The sequence below is a fragment of the Lissotriton helveticus genome, chromosome 7 (assembly GCF_964261635.1).
Source record: "Lissotriton helveticus chromosome 7, aLisHel1.1, whole genome shotgun sequence".
In the NCBI taxonomy this organism is placed as follows: Eukaryota; Metazoa; Chordata; class Amphibia; order Caudata; family Salamandridae; genus Lissotriton; species Lissotriton helveticus.
In genome coordinates, this window is record NC_136068.1 from 844,745,500 (window position 1) to 844,764,982 (window position 19,483).

General features: G+C 46.1%; 1 protein-coding gene across 2 annotated transcripts in view; it reads left to right on the forward strand.

Moving 5' to 3' along the window:
• FBXW11 (F-box and WD repeat domain containing 11) overlaps positions 1-19,483 on the forward strand; it is a 544,060-nt gene that overhangs the window by 273,292 nt on the left and 251,285 nt on the right. For both annotated transcript variants that reach the window (XM_078653355.1, XM_078653354.1), the window contains one exon: positions 8,890-9,139. In XM_078653355.1, coding sequence (XP_078509481.1) covers positions 8,890-9,139 — 250 coding nt within the window. The remainder of the gene's footprint in view (positions 1-8,889; positions 9,140-19,483) is intronic.

The following is a 19,483-nucleotide window of genomic DNA, read 5'->3' on the forward strand; positions in this document are numbered from 1 at the left end:
GCTTTGCTGGGACGTTACGACCGGTCCCTTTGGGACTCGATGGAGCAGTTCGCAGACCTCGTCCCTCGAGACCGCAAGGAGGACTTTGTGGAGATCGTCAAGGAGGGGATGTTGGTCTCTAATCAGGCCATCGGCGCTGCAGCAGACATATCGTTGCTGTCCGCGCACGGATATTGCCACGGGATTCACCAGAGACGCCATGCTTGGCTCAGGTTGACATCGTTGAAACCGGAGGCACAGCAACGCGTGGCGAATCTCCCGTTTTCCGGAGATACCCTCTTCGGGAAGCACGCGGATGATGAGATGGCCAGGATGAAGGCCGAAGCGGAGACCCTGACGGCAGTGGGCCTGGAAAAGCCCAAGGAAAAGAAACCCTTCCGACAGTACCAGCGTCGGTTTGGGGCGCAGGGTCGTGGAAGGGGGCAGTCTGCTGGTCAACATCAACAGCGGCAGCAGCAGCAGCAGTACAGGCAGCCCTTCCAGAAGCGACAGGGTGGTAGAGGTCGTCAACAGTCCTCTACCGCGACCAAGGGCCCGGCCGGGTCCCGTCCCTGAGCTGTTACTTCCCCCTCGTCCGTTACCCGCTCCGGTGGGGGGAAGCGTTCAATTTTTTCTGGCAGAGTGGAGAAAAATTACTCAGGACAAGTGGGTGCTGAATATTGTTTGCAATGGATACAGTCTACGTTTCACCAGCCCTCCTCCATCGATTCCTCCCGTCAGCTCGCAGTATCAACTGCGCGAGCTTCAGACGGAGGCGGACGTTCTGCTAAGGAAAAGGGCGATCGAAGACGTACCTCTGTCTCAAAGAGGAAGAGGTCTGTACTCTCGGTTCTTTCTTGTCCGCAAGAAGGACAAAAACGAGTTCAGGCCCATTCTGGATTTGCGGCAGGCAAACAAGTGGATTCGCAGAGAAAAGTTTCGCATGCTGTCGTTGCATCAGATCTACCCTCAGCTGCAACGGGGAGACTGGATGTGTGCCATAGATCTACAGGACGCATACTTCCACGTGCCCATTGCATGCAAACACAGAAAATTTCTGCGCTTTCAAGTCGGCACCAATCACTATCAGTACACGGTGCTACCCTTCGGACTGAAGTCTGCACCCAGGACATTCTCAAAATGTATGGCAGTGGTAGCGGCACACCTGAGGAAGAACAAGGTGTTTGTCTACCCGTACCTGGACGATTGGTTGATCAAAGCCTCCTCCTTCTCGGAAGCTCGAGCACACTTCCAGAAGACGTGCGTTCTCTTGAACAGGCTGGGGTTGCACATCAACATGTCCAAGTCGGTCCCGATTCCGGTGCAGTGCATCCAGTACTTGGGGGCCTCCATCAATACGCTGTCAGCAAGCGTGTCTCCTTCGGAAGAGCGACGTTTATCACTCGTTCGGAAGGCTCGGGCTCTCATGAAAACTCCGTCTACGACGGTGAGGACCGTGTCTTCTCTACTGGGATCGATGGCCTCTTGCATTTTTCTCACTCCTCACGCACGGCTACAGATGCGTCCTCTGCAGGAGTGCTTGGAGGATCAGTGGGACCAGAGGAGAGGTTCTTGGGACGACAGGATACGACTGTCTCTACATGCTCTTCAGTCTCTGAAGTGGTGGTGCTCGAAGGAGAATCTCCTCAGAGGCGTTCCCTTCCACAAGGACATTCCCACACAGACCATCGTGACGGATGCGTCTCTCCTAGGTTGGGGGGCGCATTCCGGAGATCTGCAAATTCAAGGGACGTGGTCCCCGACGGAGTCCACGTACCACATCAATTTCCTGGAACTGAGAGCTGTTCACTTGGCACTGAAGGCCTTTCATCCGTCCTTTCAGACCAACTCTCTGCTTGTTCAGACGGACAACACGACTACGATGTATTACCTCAACAAGCAGGGGGGCTCGAGATCGCGCACTCTGTCGCAGGAGGCGCAGGCGATCTGGCACTGGCTTCTGGCTCGAGGACTGTCGATAACGGCCACCCGTCTGCCAGGTGTGCAGAATGTTCAGGCAGACGAGCTGAGCAGAATCGTGCAGGAAAACCACGAATGGGTCATAAACGACGAAGTGCTAGGAGAAGTCTTCGCAAGGTGGGGAACTCCAGACGTAGATCTGTTTGCCACCGCCGAAAACAGCAAATGCCGAGGCTTCGCCTCCAGGTACTACCAGCCAGGGACGCTGGGGAACGCGTTATGGATCAACTGGTCGAACAGCTTTCTGTACGCTTTTCCACCAATTCCCCTGATTCCGGCGGTTCTCATCAAGCTGTCTCATTCCAGGGCGAGAATGATTCTGATTGCCCCGGAATGGCCCAGACAGTGGTGGTTCACGGACCTGCTTCACCGATCTCTCCTTCCTCACATGAAGCTGCCGTGCAGGCCGGACCTTCTCACGAAGTTCGGGGGGCGGATGGTGCACCCCAACCTCTCGTCTTTGAGTTTGGCGGCATGGCTCCTGAAATAGTGCAATATGGCCATCTGAATCTCCCAGAGGATTGTATGGGCATACTGAAGGAGGCTAAGCGACCTTCCACTAGGACTTCCTATGCTTACAAGTGGAAGAGGTTTTGCATCTGGTGCAAGTCTAAGAACTATGACCCTACGTCATGCAAGGAAGATGTCATCCTTCCATATCTGCTTCATCTGGCGCAGTCGGGCCTTAATGTCCATTCCATTAAGGTTCATCTGGCTGCTTTGACTGCCTACAGGAAAGGCCCTTCACAGACTTCCTTTTTCCAGATCCCTGTGATCAAAGATTTTTTGGAAGGCTTGAAGAAAGTGTTCCCTCCTGTCAGGCTTCCTTCGCCTTCATGGGACTTGAATGTGGTGCTGTCCAGATTGATGAAGGAGCCTTTTGAACCCATTCATAAGGCTTCGTTGCAGCACCTGTCCTGGAAGGCGGCGTTCCTCGTGGCCATTACATCGGCCCGCAGGGTGAGTGAGATTCAGGCATTGTGTTGCCAAGAACCTTATACTGTATTTCATAATGCTAAAGTTGTTATGCGTACTCACCCTAAGTTTCTTCCCAAGGTTGTTTCTGATTTTCATATCAATCAGACTATCACTTTGCCTACGTTCTTTCAGAATCCTTCATCTCCGGCGGAAAGGTCTTTACATTCCCTGGATGTGCGGAGGGTGCTGAAGTTTTATCTTGATAAGACTAAAGATATTCGTAGGTCAGACCAATTGTTCGTCAATTATGGCTCAGTCAGGACAGGTCTTGCTACCTCTAAACAGTCCATCTCGAGGTGGATTGTGTCCTGCATACAGTTGTGTTACTACAAAGCTAATAAGACCTTAGGAGGTAAGCCTAAGGCTCATTCCACCAGGGGCAAAGCTGCTACGACAGCTATGCTCCGTAATGTTCCCATTGCAGAGATCTGCAAGGCGGCCACTTGGAAGTCGGTCCATACCTTTGCTAAGCATTACTGCCTGGACACTGATGCCAGGGCAGACGCTCAGGTTGGGCAGGCTTCGCTGCGGAATCTGTTCGCACAGTAGTGGCGTTATTTTATTCTCCACCGCCGCTTGGTGTGGGGATGGGCTTGCCATTCTATTCACTAGATTATGACTATACACAGAGATCCCCTACTACAGAAGGAGTAGTTTCTGTCCTGTAACTCCAGTTCTGTAGTAGGGGTATCTCTGTTATAGTCATAAGCGCCCTCCCGCCTCCCCGGTGGAGTGTTGTTCATGATCATAATGCTACAGGTCTGGCGTTTCCTACGCCCTCGAAAAGAACTGAGGCTAAGTTGGACCTGCTATGCATTCTGGGATACTGAGAGAAGGTTCTGGAAGGTTCTCTTAAAGGCACAGTATCCTAATTAAGCCACATAATGGCAGCCTATGGGGCTTGTCTGTCCAGGTTCTTCTCTCTATCATTCCTGAGGGATTTTGCTGTTAAGCAAGGGAAATCTGTACAGGCTTTGCTGTTTTGTGGATTTTATGGTGGAAATTTCTAGTTGAAGTACTGGACAGTGTAGCCTTTTGGCTGCATTATCTGTCTTTAAATTCTCTCTTAAGTGTCTATGCATTTTCTGCATTTTTTGACACTGTAAGAGATTATTTTTGATTGCTCCGGGGTCCACGCACATGGGCGGGACTATTCACTAGATTATGACTATAACAGAGATACCCCTACTACAGAACTGGAGTTACAGGACAGAAACTACTCCTTCCTCATAGCAATCACATCTCTTAGAAGAGTTGGTGAGCTCCAGGCGCTAACCATACAAGAACCATTTTTACAAATTCATCAAAGTGGTTGTTAGGACTAATCCCAAATTTTTACCCAGTCGTTTCTGCCTTGCATCTCAACCTGTCAGTTGAGCTACCCATGTTTTTTCCTCAACCAGACTCCGTGGCAGAACGGTCTCTTAGCATATTAGATGTTAAAAGAGCACTACTATATTATATTGAAAGAACTAAATCTTTTCAGAAAACAAAACCACTTTTTGTTGCTTTTTCACCACCGCATAAAGGCAATCCCATATCAAAAGGAGGTATTGCAAGGTGGATAGTTGAGTGCATCCAAATATGCTACATTAAAGCTAAACGCACATTAACAATTCCCCCTAGGGCGCACTCTACACACAAACTAGGGGCATCTATGGCATTCTTGGGTAACCTACCCCAAGATGACATCTTGAAGGCTGCAACATAGTCTACACCACACACATTCACAAAGCACTATTGTGTAGATGTGTTAGCAAAACAAGCTAGCGTGGGTCAGGCCGATTTAAGAACACTATTTCTAACCACTGCAACAGATACAGGTCAGCCACCGCTTGGGAGATAACTGTTGTGTAGTCTATGCTAAAGCATATGATCTACAGCTCATATGCCTCGAACGGAAAATGCTACTTACCCAGTATGCATCTGTTCTTGACATATAGAGCTGTAGAGTCATATGCGCCCACTCGACTCCCCGGGTACCCTTTTCTGTTGCATTATCATCTTGCTTGGATAATACATACATGGACATCTCTTTCTACTCATACTAACTCAATCACCCTTACGGCAAAACAATCTGGGGATGCAGTCAATCCCCATGGGCACTATCTCCAAAAGGAGAAGTCACCTGACCCTGTGACTGCAAAGACTTCTTCTAACAAATACAAAGTGCAAACATCCAGACCCAACACCAGATGGCCATCTATGCTAAAGCATATGCCAAGAACAGATGCATACTGGGTAAGTAGCATTTTCCTTAGAAAAACTTACTTAATAACCTTTTATCCAGGAAATGTCAGTGTGATATCTAGGCATATCACACAAAAAAGTAATCTGAAAAGCAATTTAAAAAGTAATCACAAAGTAATTGCAAAATAACTGAAAAGTAATCTCTGGTGCCACGCCTGCAGTCTCTTTGCAAGTGTCAATTTTTCATAGTGAAAAGTATTTTTAATTTAAAACTTACTAGCCTTATTACGAAGACCTTGGTCTTAAAATAGCAGACAAAGTATGTTTTTCCAAAATTGGTCTGGATAGCCTTCTTGAGTCGTGTCCATTATTGATCATTGTTGAGCAATACATGTCTTACACTCTTCTGTTAGGCCTAAGGCTGCTCGCCACAAACTACCACTAAAAGAGCACTTTGGATTTTACGTTGAGCCCTGTACACTTTTGGGGAATCTCTGAACTTTGTTAACAGTGTTACCACCTAGTGGCAACATATAGAGCCAGCTTCCTACACCAGGACATTCTGTGTAGGATCCCTAAGTTTCAGGGTTAGTCTTGAGTCTTAGTGAGGATTGCTTTGAGAATTCTTGGCCTCATGCATCCTCCTTGCCCACTTTGCCGGGGATTACATGCAAGCCCTGCAATGGGACCTCAGAATCTAGTAGGCATTGCAATGAAGCTGCCTCACCGACACCATTTGGATCTTGAGGCTACGGCGCTAGATCAGCAGTTCTTTCTGTTGCCAATCTTAGCTCATGGCTATGATGTACTCATCGCTATTGGTTTGGAGTGTTCCTAGACGATGTGGAGATCTGAGGCCTCTAATTTTCAGCTTCAGCCCGTTTCATATCAACCTTCTTTAACTTCAAGGCGATCCAGCTGGCTCTAAAGGCCTTATTCCATCTATTAAATCGAGGCTGGTGCATGTCCCTACAGAAGACAGTACCACATAGTGGTACTGCAACAAGCAGGGTGTTGTGTGGTCCTAGAGGCTGGAATTGGGGATGACTGTTCTGCAGAAACATTGCCCTAGTTGTCAACCTCTTAGTAGGGCCCAAAGTGCCAGAGCAGACAAACTGATAATAAAGGAGGTCTCCGTCTGAATGCGCAGTGCAGGACGTCTTCATGAACTGTTGAGAGTTCTGGCTACATCTGTTTGCCACTGTTGGGAACATGCAGTGTTGACAATTTTGCATACTAGAGTGTCCTCCAAAGCGCTTGTTGACTTATTCCAGTTGGAATGGAGCAAACGACTTGTAACGCCTTCTCACCTAAATCTCTCCTGCCTCAAGTTCTAATAAGATCACGAAAGACTGGGCCCAAGTCCTCTTAATTGCACCATATTGAGCTAGCTGAGTGCAGTTTCCAGCACTTCTGAGCGTAAGCATTTGCCCTCTGATCAACATTCATCCTTGGGAGGACCTTTTGTCTCAGCAGCAGTTTCTGCCTCAATATCTGTTGCATGGAGTGGTAACTGTGACAATTTCTCCCTACGAGCCAAACTTTCTGATGTCATTTTTTTTGTTTTCTCTTTAGCTCAACCATTTGGTATATTCTGAAAATGATCAGAAAAGCATGTCCATACATTCCTCAAGATTCATGCAAAACATTGGTGACGGCACTAGCCTTGGCCAGATTAGATTATGGCAATGCCTTATACTCTGGACTACAAGTCCAACACCTAGCTAAGCTCCAGCGGCAGCAGAATGCAGCCGTAAGGCTGGTGCTCAAAGTTCCTAGATCTGAGCCAGTTGGTCATAGATTGAGTAGTCTCCACTGGCTTCCCATGGGGAAAAGGATCAGGTTTAAATCATTGTCTGGCCTCTAAAGCCTTACATGGGACGGGACCACAGTTTCTAAGAACCCTTATGAAATGGTATGTACCGGCTAGAAATCTAAGGTCAGTCAACTTAAAAACTCTGCAAACTCCCAAAATCAAGCAAGAAAGGTGGGGAGGGAGAAGTTTTCTACATCGGACTGCCAAGGATTGGAATATTTTACCCATCACGATAAAATGCAGCCCCTCACTGATGCACTTCAAGAAAGCCTTAAAACTTGGGCTCATTAACGCCTAGATAAAGCACACATGGTCAGATTTTCTTTCACATCGTACACAGTGCCAAGACGCCCATGGGCAATTGCACGCTTTAGAAATATTAAATTAAATCAAATAAAACATTACCTTGCAGTGGGCACAGTGCAAGATTATTTGTCAGGCCTTTCTATGTTTATCAGACCAACCTTCTTTAAGTCTGTGGTAGTTGTGCCTTTCCTAAAAGATTTGAGACACGGTTCCTCCTAAAGTATTTGCAATGGCCAGTAGAAATATGATTTGATCATGACCATCCTAATGTTAACCTTTTGAGCCTATGCACAGCTGCTGTTTAAGGTTCTTGATGCTGTGTGATTTGTGGGCATTTCCAGTACAATGCCCTACACTCCCTTCTTCCTGTACAAGTTGGTGTTGAGGACCTGGGTGGATTTTTTGCTTCCATATTGGTTCATCATTCAGCTTGTTCATACTTTTCGCTGCAGCTCATAATTGGAAGGAGAAGAGGCTTTATTACCTTTTAAAATCAGCATAGAGCTATTACATTGATGGGATGAAAGATCATTGGTTAGAATATCAACTGTTTGTTGGCTTCTGAAGAGCAAAGAAGGTTAAGGTGGTGCAGAAGGACTTTGCTGAGGTTGATAATCCTCTGCATCAAGATCTGTTACGCACTGGCCAAAAAGGAGCCTCCAAGGGCCTGGAAGCCCTTTCAACGAGGGCCAAGGTTGCTACCACATCATTGGTACATTGGTGGTGGGGGGGTAGGGGTGCATGATCTTGATCTCTGCCAGGCTGCAGTGTGGGCATCTATGTACATTCACACAGCACTACTGCGTTGACAGCCAGGCCCACTCGTTCCTGCAAGACTTTTGGCATAAGTCCACTCCCCAGACCGTCAACCTTGAGAAATACTCATTTGGCATCTATATATAATGTTGAGGAATCTCGTTAGAACAAGGTATTTGTTTCGATAATTCTCTTTCTGGTGGATACTCTATCTAACTGCAGAGTCCTCACTGCTCTCCCTTCTCCCCGTTCTGTGGAGGTACATCTAAAATACCCCAAATCGTTGCCTTTAAGGGTGAAGAACGGGAAAGAACTGATATCAGCGCCCAGGTGTGGCACTGGTATGCAGCGCTGTTTCGTCATGTTCATGTTCTGGCTGGGTGAAATGTAAATGGAGTCACACGATGTCACCTACCGGCGTGCAGGAGCACTGCTGTTGAAATTCTCCTAATCCTGTCTGGTGCCTGGGGTTCTAAAGATGAGAAATCTGTGAAAGTGCATTACCGTAAGCAAATCTTTAGTTTGCATCTTTTAGATCTTTGCCTGCATTACATTGAGATTATGCTACTTAACCAAAAGAATAAAAATCCTATATTTTTTTCTGTCTTATTGCGAGTGCTACCTGATATCGTTTTTACTGGTTTCTCCGCCACTGTGCTAAGAGAAACCTTAATTTTTTTTTTTTAACTGTATTACTTTTTAATAGGAAATGTCATTAATTGTATTAATTGGCGTCACCCAAGAGAACCATTTGTAAGGGGAAGAACTGAGCTAGGCTTCTGATGTAAACCATTTTGAAGTGCCTGTTGAAATATTTTCTTTATTGTCAGAGTATTTCCAAATTCTGTGAATCTGTTCATTTTTTAAATATTTTGTTTCCGCAGAGTATGGGATGTAAATACAGGAGAGGTTCTCAATACACTGATTCACCATAACGAAGCTGTACTTCATTTGCGATTCTGTAATGGTTTAATGGTAACCTGTTCAAAAGACCGATCTATTGCTGTTTGGGATATGGCTTCTCCCACTGACATTACTCTTCGGCGTGTCCTAGTTGGTCATCGTGCAGCAGTTAATGTTGTGGATTTTGATGACAAGTATATTGTATCTGCATCTGGTGACCGAACTATTAAAGTAAGTTCATGTTGTAATGTGCTACAATTTCGCTGTTGAGATTTGGATATTGTTTTACAACAGTGGTGCTGCTTCCTTTTTCTTACTGTGTTATATGGTCATTGTTTTTCTTATATAATTTTGTTTTTGCTGTAGTAATTGGGCATAATATATCTTTAATTGCATATTAACTTTTTCTTACTTGTAGGTCTGGGAAGCAGACTATAATGTGTTTTTGAAAGTGAATTGATGAGGTTTTTCAAGGAAACACTCCTCTTGCCCTGTGGTTTCTTGCAGCCCATTCAAATGTTTGAGTCACTTTAACTTTAAAAGAAATAAAAAAACTTATTCCAGAGTATAGATTAATTTTGCTAGCAGGAGAGCAGTAGTGTTTTTTTCTTTTTTGGCGTCTAGATTTCCATCATGAGATTCTCTGACGTAAACAACTTTAAGGTGTGTCTAGAGAAGGCAAAGTTTTCTTTATCTTAATTTCACCAATTTGCCAAATTAGTCACAAAGTACATTTGACAGAAATCACCACTCTAGCAGTGCTTATTTGGAAGAACAAAGTAGTCAGTGGTGCTCGGATACCTAGATTTTACAAGCCTGGGAAGATCAGAACCTTAAAAAAAAAAAACTTGGAAACTGCATGATCCCACTCATGCTCAGCCGGTAGTTTGTTGTATTTTTTCTCAACACTAAAGATCCTTGAATACTGCTGCCTCTAAAAAGGCTTTCTTTCTGAGCTAAACAATTTTCCTGGGATTTTTGCAGTTCCATCTTTAAACCTTGTGTAACCTATTTTCAGCAATGTAGGAACAGTATTTTGGTTACTAAAACTGTTATTATTCTCAGTTTGCCTGCTCTTCGATAGTTGTCTTTTCTGTTTTGTGGATATGTCTAAGAAGGACAAAGACAACATGTACTAGATCTACCTTCCAAATTATCAGACCTAAAGGACAGAAACATCTGTGATAAGATGGTAGAGAAAACTGTATGAGAAATCCTGCTTGCTTGAGTGCCAAGTTGGTAGAGCAAAGATATGATCCATTTAATAATAAATGGTTAGGGTGTGGTGGGTTATTCCCTCTCCTTTTCCCACGAAAAGACCAGCAAGAAGTTGATGGATTAAATGCTTTATTTAATTAGGTAACTGGCAATTGCACAGGCTTCTCGGTCCTGGGTTGCTAGTGATCCGTTACAGAATGGACCTAGCTTGGCTGTTCGGAGCATGGTCAATACTGATTTGCATATGACTGGCTCCAAACAGAGGAAGCAGGATGTGCAAAACAACAATGGACTGAGATGTGGCCCTGAGTAATTACCAGTGGCTGAGATTAATTCAAGCATCCCATCCATCAGTTTTTGTATACTCAATGAAAATACCAAGTCACAACTCCAAAGCCTCTTTCCAAACAGTCTCACTGCTGCTGTTGCTCAGTCAATTTTGAGGCCTTTGACCTTTTACATTTATCATTTCTTAATGCTCAGAGTTACTGTACTCTTCGCTCGATCAAGAAAACTACATTAAGGTAATTTACTTAAATCTATTTTCAGCCACAGCTTCAAGAGTGTTTTGTTAGGTCAATCCCTAGGTCATGCATGTGGGTCCAAGCCCTCTCAACACCTCTATCCCTCCCAGAGCTCTCAATAGAGTGCTCCCACTTATTTCAAGCTCTGGAGAAATCCATCGTTGCTAGACATAGCACCAGATACTCAGAAGCAGCACAACTGCTACCTGTGACACCTGCAACCCAGATACCTGCACCAGTCTATTCTTCCACTTCAGCACGAGAAATGCAGGTCCACAAGAAATGTAATACATAAATGAGCAAGGACAAGTCCGGTTCTCACTTACTAAGCACCTCCGGCATCTGAGGAAATTCACACCATTTACGTAAGCCAGGAGACTTAACTGGCCCTATCGGGGATATAAATTTGGTCTAGCCAATTGTGTTCTTCAGTCTCCAGATATCATCCCATCAAGTACATCTTCGATGCTATTGCAGAAGCTGTAATATGGTAAAAAGTAGTATTGCCCAGAGGATCAATATTGATACCCGTATTTTAGCAGTCCAAACTTACATTATCAAGAGTTTTGTTTATCACCTTTATTTTTAAAACTTTCAAATCAAACTATCCCCCAAGACGGCAGTCTTTATAAAGATCCAATAGAAATAACAGCTCATGCACATAGTCCTGTTCAGTTGGCATAGTCTATACACATGGACATCCATACATTTCCGTCATGGGTCCATCATGGATTACAGGGATATCTATTAGCCGGTTTTACATCTCTGTCCACTCCAGTTTTAATCTGAGTTCTCATGCAAGGGCCCACTCTGAAATTGCCCCACACCACTTCCCAATCAGGGTCCCCTCTGACAACCATTGTATCAGTATTGCGTTTTAACAGCAGGTGGCCCAGGGTTGCGAATCTGTGTGAGGTTTCCCCTGTTTTAGTTGACTCTGGCATTAGTGTATCGTTAGTAGTAAGGGTACTTTTGTTGCCTGTTTGAGCAGAGTCCCCACCTTCTCTCCAGTATCCCACCAGTGTAATTCACATCCAGACTATTTGCATGATGGAGAATTCCAATTCTTACTTTTTGGGCAGTGCCACAGTCTAATGGGGGGTACATCATATAAATTCTTTCAGGGGCCAGATGAGTGCGTTGTAGATAATTAAAATGTCATCTTGAATCTAGGGTTGCTGGCCACCACTTGAACCTGTGCACAGGCCCTATTCCATCCTGCACCCATCAGGGGGACCATAATTCCCTGTTCCAGTCCAACCGCGCCCTCTGAGGCATGGGTGGTCTATCCTCTTTTAGCACTTTATAAATGCATAAAATAAGTCCCCTCCCCCAGTGCTTAATTTGAGCAGGTGGTTTTCAGTGCTCCGCACCGGCACTTGTCAGCACCGGAACTTGTGGCAGTCTGCCACAAGGTGGCGCTGTCTGAGATGACCACAACAACAGTCCATTATAAAATCAATATACATTAAAACTGTCTATTACCTGCCGCCCAAGCCATTCTTTTAGCTTTGGGGGCCTGGGGTAGTCCGAATTGTGTCACTTGTGGTAATGTGATTGTTAGTAGTTGTGGTGTTAGCTACAGTGGCCTACTGACGGAGCCCTGGCACTTATTTCTTTTACAAATTATGCGCTGCCTCCCCCTGTCGCTCTCCCGGAGCAACTCCAGTGTGAAGGAGGGTTGTGGTGTGTCTGGAAGCCAGTCCAAACCTTCATAGCAGTGTCAGCCAACTTTGCAAATTGTCCAACAGGACTCTAAAGGCCTCTCTAGCCTAAATAAAGGTTAGAAACGCATCCCCAGATAGGTCAACCAGTGTCGGGCAACCCCCATCCCTCCAAGCAGTCAACGACGACAGCACCTCTCAAATCCGACGAAATAGCTGCAGCCTTTCAATCAACAAGGATATGCTAAGAAGTGGGTTTTCAGTACCCGCTTGACTGCCTGCTCTCACATCCTAGCCGCCTGCTGTACCATCCTTAGGGTGCCATTGAGCACCTTTCATCAAGTAAATTGGAAGGTTGCTGTCATCTAGAGTACCCCCAAGGTATCTTTGTTCCCAGTTTGGTGTCTGATTGTACCACTTATTTGTGTGCTGTAGCTTTGAGATGATTTAGTGTAGCTCACAGTCTGCGGTTCAGTCTTCCCTTTTTACTTTACAACTTGAATACTTTCAGTCGCACTGTGCTTAGTTTTCCTTCCCACACCAACAAGACAGGTGGCTGTTTGTTTCTTGGAAGACTGTCCTCGGTATTGGGTACATGGCATTGTGCACTAAATATAGGCAACGGGGTAAAAGCACAGTTTTCGCCAATGCCACTCTTCACATTACAGCGAGCTGGAGCGTGTACCAGAAGGTCATTGATGCTCTAAATCCCTGCAAGACCCTTGCAACTTCAAGTTGGTGGTGTCATGGCAGAAGGCGTCACCCACACGCCCAGGTATTAAAACTTGTTTTGTTGTTGTTTGATACTGACATCCGGCGACTCAAACTGGAGTGTCTCCCAGTCCAGTCAGTGGTTATAATATGGTCATCTATTTAATAATACAGAGGCCTCAGATTGTTGTGAAGAGGTCCATCTTCCATAGGGGAGTAGGGATGGAGTCATGGGTGCGGGTCAGATGCACATGGGTGTCATCAGTGTAGATTGAGACTTGATGGGAGGTGCCTTCCACTCACTTCCCTTGGCTGTATCGTCAGTCGTGGTCTTATAGGTGCAGCCTTACTAACGCAAAGAGGAATGGTAACATGGGGCATCCCTGCCTTATTACCGTCTAAATGGCTAATTTCTATGAGAGTATGCCATCCGATATAACACTATATAAAAGGTAAATCGTGTTTAAATGTTTAGGGCCAAAGCTCATCTTGGTAAGGACTCCAAACATATATTCCCAACTGAGGGAGTCAAAGGCCTTTTCAATATCAAACGGCATCAAGGCACCTTCCAACAGTGTGTATAGAGTCAAGGTGACCCAAGAGGTAGGCAGAGGTTAAAGTTAGATAGAGCCTTACTCTTTATTTGTGGTCGAGCAGTAAGGCAGTATCAGAGGATAGTGTTAAGCATTTGATGTACACCCTAAGTCAGCAAATAAATTCACACATACAAGGACTGAACTCTAGGCCAATTGTTTTTGTATAAAAAAAATATACTGTTTGATAATGCAGTAGGAATTGTACTTTGATATACATGGGATGCAGTAGGTTGCCCTACTTAGCAAATACAGTACATTGAAATGAATAGGCTTTTTCAGTAAATTACATGCAAGTACTTTTTTATGTTACTTTTCTAACTCAGTGCTGGATACCTAGATTCGCACTAAGACGTTTCCTGCAAACCGGTAAGTAAATGCATTTTGGGTATTCGTGCGATTTTTAAAGAATATTTTTAGATTTCAAAACTCCTCCTTGAGGTTATTGGTTCAAAGGTAAGTGATCAATTGTGGGAGTTAAGTTTAATGGGTCAGTAATGCACTCTTGTTACACCCTCGGCGGCATTAGGGTGGCCGGGTGCAGCGTGTTGAGGTCCAATGTTATCCTATGGAGGAAAGGGGGTCTCCGGTTGGTGCTGCTAGCAAGCTGGCCACACTGCTGTGTGAGCAAATCTCCTAGGGTTTATCTCAGGGCAATGGGGATTGCAGGTCAGCACAAAAGGTGCACCCTCACCGGCACTCGGGTGGCCGGGTGCAGAGTGCAGTTTTGTCGCCGCGGCGCCCTGTTTGCTATGGAGAGACTCCGGTCAAAAGAAACACTGCAGGCTTGGGGACTAAGATCTTCTGGGTGCGACCACCACTTTGAGTGGTAAGTTTGGATCTCTTGGGTTGGTTAGGCACCGTTGGTTGGGGCACACAAGGCCGTGGGGTGTCTGGTGCAGCGGTGCCTTTTGGCGTCGGAAAGTCTTACCCGCTCTTGGTCGCGGTAGTGGGGATCCTTTGGATTGAGGCTGCAGGCGTCTGCTGGGGTCTTGAGGCTGGTCTGGAATTCCAGATCCTGGGTCACAATCTCTGGGAAGACTGCCTCATCGTGTTTCTCCGCTCGGGCCGGGATTGGCGGGTGCAGAGTGGGCTGGATGTGCGGTGCCAGAGGTTGCAGTTGAACAAATCCGGAATTCACGGGAGAAGCAGTCTTTGGAAGTGAAGGCAGGCAGGTCCACCGGGGCTTTTGAGGTTGATGGCTGCAGGACACACCGGGATTTCGCAGGAGCAGGTTCGAGGGGAGACAGGCCTGTAGGGCTGGAGCCATGTCAGTGGGCGTCATCCTCTTGTTGGCACTGAACGGTTCTTCAGTCCTTCTTATTTTCTTTCTTGTGGTTTCTGGATCTGAGGAAGCAAGGTTCAGGGTGCCCCCTAAATAGTAGATTTAGGGGCTGTTAGATTTGGGGGTCTCTAGTTGGCAGAGGTAGGTAAGGGGGTACACTCTTAAAATAACCCCTGCTCATCTCCTTGGTAACTTGGCACTAGCAGACAGGCTTATCTCAGAGGCAGTGTGTAAATCATTTGTGAACACATACAGCAACCCAGTGACAACCCTACAAATAGATTCCACACAAGTTGTAGTATAAAAATAAATATTTTTTATAGAGAATTAACACAAGTCCACAAACGACAAAAATCCACAATACTGTATTTCAAAATGTTAGAAATAGGTTAGTACTCTTAAGATGTAAAATGCAACACTTTGAGTTCAATGTACCTTTGGATGCTTAACACTATACAACGAAAGTGTAGCAGGGAAGGTGATGCGTCTGTTCCTTACACACAAGAACAGTGATGCGTCGGGTCCCTACTGATGCGTTGGCGATGCGTTGGTTCTTCTTGGCATGGGGAGGTGATCCGTTTTGTTCTTACTGTGCTTCTGTAGCAAAGCGACCAGCCGCGCCATGACGCTTTTCGTCGCGAGTGGAGTTGCGGTTTATAGTACGCCTTTCAGCCAATACCTCTTCTGCCCAGAGTGATGAAGATTCGGCGCGACCGGGCCCAAGTAATTCTTATGGCTCCAGATTGGGCACGAAGGTATTGATACCCCGAGCTACTCAGCAGGACGATCGATCCCCCAATCCAACTGCCTCTTCGAGAGAATCTTCTGTTGCAGCAGCAGGGGACGGTCCTCCACCCTAACCTGCTCAGCCTCCACCTCCATGCGTGGAGATTGAGCGGCGACAGTTGACAGCTTTCGATCTTCCTCTCGAAGTCAATCGGGCAGCCAGGCATCCCTCCACAAATACGGTATACGCCTGCAGGTGGAACAAGTATGTGGCATGGTGCACAGCAAAGTCTGTGGATCCCCTTTCTGCCCCTCTTTCCGATGTTCTTTTGTCCTTCTTTCTTTGGCCAAGCAGGGTTCTGCTCTGGGCACTATCAAAGGTTATCTTGCGGCCATCTGCGCCTTACTATGGCTTCCAGATCAGCCTTCTCTTTTTAAGTCCCGGTTGGTAACCATTTTCTGAAAGGCATTACGCACCGGTTTCCTCCCGTGCCGTTCATCATACCTCAATGGGAAGTAAACCTTGTCTTGACATATCTGATGTGCGCTCCCTTCGAGCCTCATCATAACTGTCCTTTGTGTCTTTTCTCTCTCAAGATGGCTTTCCTGATAGCTATCGCCTAAGCCAGAAGAGTGAGTGAGCTCCAGGCTCTTTCTTCTAAACCTCCTTTCCTTTCTTTTCATCCAGACAAGGTGGTTCTGAGGACCTGTCCTTCTTTATTGCCAAAGGTTGTCACGCCTTGCACATCGGGCAGACCCTCACTTCGCCCACCTTCTTTCCGCCTCCGCATCCTTCCAAAGAGGAAGAGAGGCACCACCTTCTGGCCTCAAAACGTGCGCTCTCCTTCTACCTGAGCCGCACACGACAGTTCCGGGTGGATGACCAGCTCTTTGTAGGCTCGGTGGGTCGTTCTCTGCATCAAGGCCTGTTACTCATTGGCTAAGAAGGAGCCTCCTGTGGGGCTGCGTGCACCTTTCCACCAGGGCAACAGCAGCCACTACTACCTTGGGACGCGGCGTTCCCTTGCAGGACATTTGTCAGGCAGCTACGTGGGCCTCGTTGCACATGTTTACCAAGCATTACTGCCTTGACAGTCAAGTCCGGAGAGACTGCTTCTTCGGCCGTTCTGTTCTCCGTGACTTTCTGGTGTAATGTTTTTCGCAGACCCTCCACCGGGGTTGGTATTGCTGGGGTATCTATTCTAAGGTAAGTAATCTATCACTAACATGTCTTTCAGATGCACAAGTTACTACTGGTGTAACAATATATCTGTAAGAGACATTAGTTAGTGATATATTCCTTACTGCCTCACCCATCCTCCCCGTTCTGCGAACTGATTACTAGGGTTAAGGACATCCCTTCAGGGCCCTAGTTTCATGGCACCAGTGGTCAGTTTCTTGCGTGGCTCTGTGTTCCTGGCACGGAAAGTCGTGTACAGAACTGATGTCAGCGAGCCTGGGTGGCACCTAAGTTGTCTCCATGACGTCCTCTTGGCACATGCGACGGACGCGAAGTCACACAACGCTACCTACTGACTCGCAGGGGTACTGCTAGCAAAACCTTCCGGATCCAGTCTGACGCCTGGGTATATTCTAAGGTAAGGAATATATCACTAATGTCTCTTATAGATATATCGTTACAGAAGTTTTATTTATTTATTTTTATTTATTTATGAGGTTTTGTATAGTGCTACCCTGACCGGAGGGTATTGGAGCGCTTCACAGCAATTGCATAGCAAAACATTCGGGAGCATAACATTACAATAAAGTGAGCAAAAGGAGCAGAACAAATAGAAAAACAGTGAGACAGTCCGGGTGGAAGTCGTAGTAAAGAAGTTGTTGAGTGGGTCCATTACAAGGACTTTCTATCCCGCAGCCGGAAGAGGTTAAGTGTTATTGTTCCGCCCTCCGATGGATCCTATCTGATCGCTGGAGATCGATCGAGAAAAAGGATTTTGAGCTGACTTTTGAATTTAGCGAAGTAGGGAATAGTTCTGATGGTGGGGGGGGGATAAAGTTGCATATTTTAGGCGCATTGCCGGCAAAGGATCTGGCCGTGTTTTTTTGTTTTAGAGTTTTTAGCGGTATAAGCAGTAAGGTATTGGAGCTTCTGAGGTTCCTGTTCTGACCTGCTTTTATGAGTTTAGACGCCAGATATTGGGGTTTGCCTGTGTGAAGAGTTTTGTGGGTGAGGCAGGCCATTCTGAAGTTTGCCCTCATTTCTATGGGTAGCCACTTGAGTTCTTTGAGGGCAGGAGAGATGTGGTCAAATTTCTTTAATCCTGTTATCATTCTGGCAGCCGTATTGAGGTTTGTTTTTAGCGGAGCAAGGTGTGTTTTCGCAATTCCAGAGAGGACTGCGTTTCCATAGTCCAGTCTTGACAGCACCAATGCTTGAGTGGCTGGTTTAAGGTCGTTGGGTGGAATGAAAGGTTTTATTTTGTTTAGTAGCTTCAGATTAAGGAAGGCGCTCTTAGCCGAAATCTTAATGTGTTTGGTAATGTCCAGTTTTGAGTCTAGCATGATGCCTAATGATTTGACAGACTCGGCCAGGGAGAGGTTCCCGTGAAGCGCATCGATCTCCTTTAGCCACTCAACCACTTCAGGGTTCTCTTCTTTGTTCGAGATGAGGAGTAGTTCGGTTTTGTCCGGGTTCAGTTTTAAGTGGTTTCTTGATAGCCAACGTTGCGCATCTCTTAGTGTTTCATTGAGTCTTTGTATGTCTTTGGCAGAGGAGATTTCCAGGTAGATTTGGGTGTCGTCGTCATATAGGTGAAAAGGGATGTTAGCTTTCCTGAGTAAGGTGGCGAGGGGTTCCATGTAAATGTTAGAGTAGGGGGGAGAGCACTGATCCTTGGGGGACTCCCCTCAGGAATGGTTGCAGGTCGGATTCGAAGCATCTGATTTTGATTTTCTGGGAGCGGTTGAGAAAGAATGAGGAGAACCACCTCGTTTAAACCAGCCCTTTCTTCGAGATCTTTGAGGAGAAGTTTGTGGTCAACTGTATCGAATGCTGCCGATAGACCAATGCTGCCTCCTTATTCTCCTTGACCTGAGTCCAGTGATTTGTGAATGTCATCAATTATGTTGAGGATTGCGGTTTCAGTGCTACATCCTTTCCTGAAATTCGACTGATGGGAGTCTAGGAGGTTGGTATTGTCCAGGTGTTGAGTTAATTGTTGGAGTACGCATCTTTCCATGATTTGGAAAGATGAGGAAGGTTGGAGACAGGTCTGAAGTTGTTTAGGTCATTTATGTCCAGGCCTGGTTTTTTCAGCAATGGGGTGACTTGACCCACTTTCAGACAATCTGGAACAATTCCGGTTTTTAGGGAGCTGTTTATAATCCTGCACCAGAGTGGAGCGAGGGAGAGTGTACATTTTTTAGTGAGTTGAGCCGGAAGAGGGTCTAGGGTGTGAGATGAAGGTTTAGAGGTGGAAATAAGTTTGACTATTTCTTCCTCTGGAATGGGTTGGAAGAGTGACCAGGATTTGGTGTTGGGAGTGGGAGCGCACCTGAGTGCCCCAGCTGGGCTGCTAAGGTAAGGGGGGGTGCAGTTGATGTCTAGTAAGCGGTCGATCTTGGAGATCTTGTCATTGAAGAAGGTGGCGAAGTTGTCGCACCGTTCTTTGGAAGCTTGACCCAAGGATGTATCGGGTTTGGAGGTTTGTTTGATGATCTTAAAGAGCTCCTTGGGTCTATTTTTTGCGCAATCCAGTGCAGAGCAGAAATATACAGATTTTTTGTTCTTGATATGACTGTTATATTTCTTCCTGATAGATCTGAGTTGATCGTGGTGGGAGGTAGGGGGCATGCTCCTCCAACGTCTTTCTGCGGCCCTTAGTTGTCTCCTT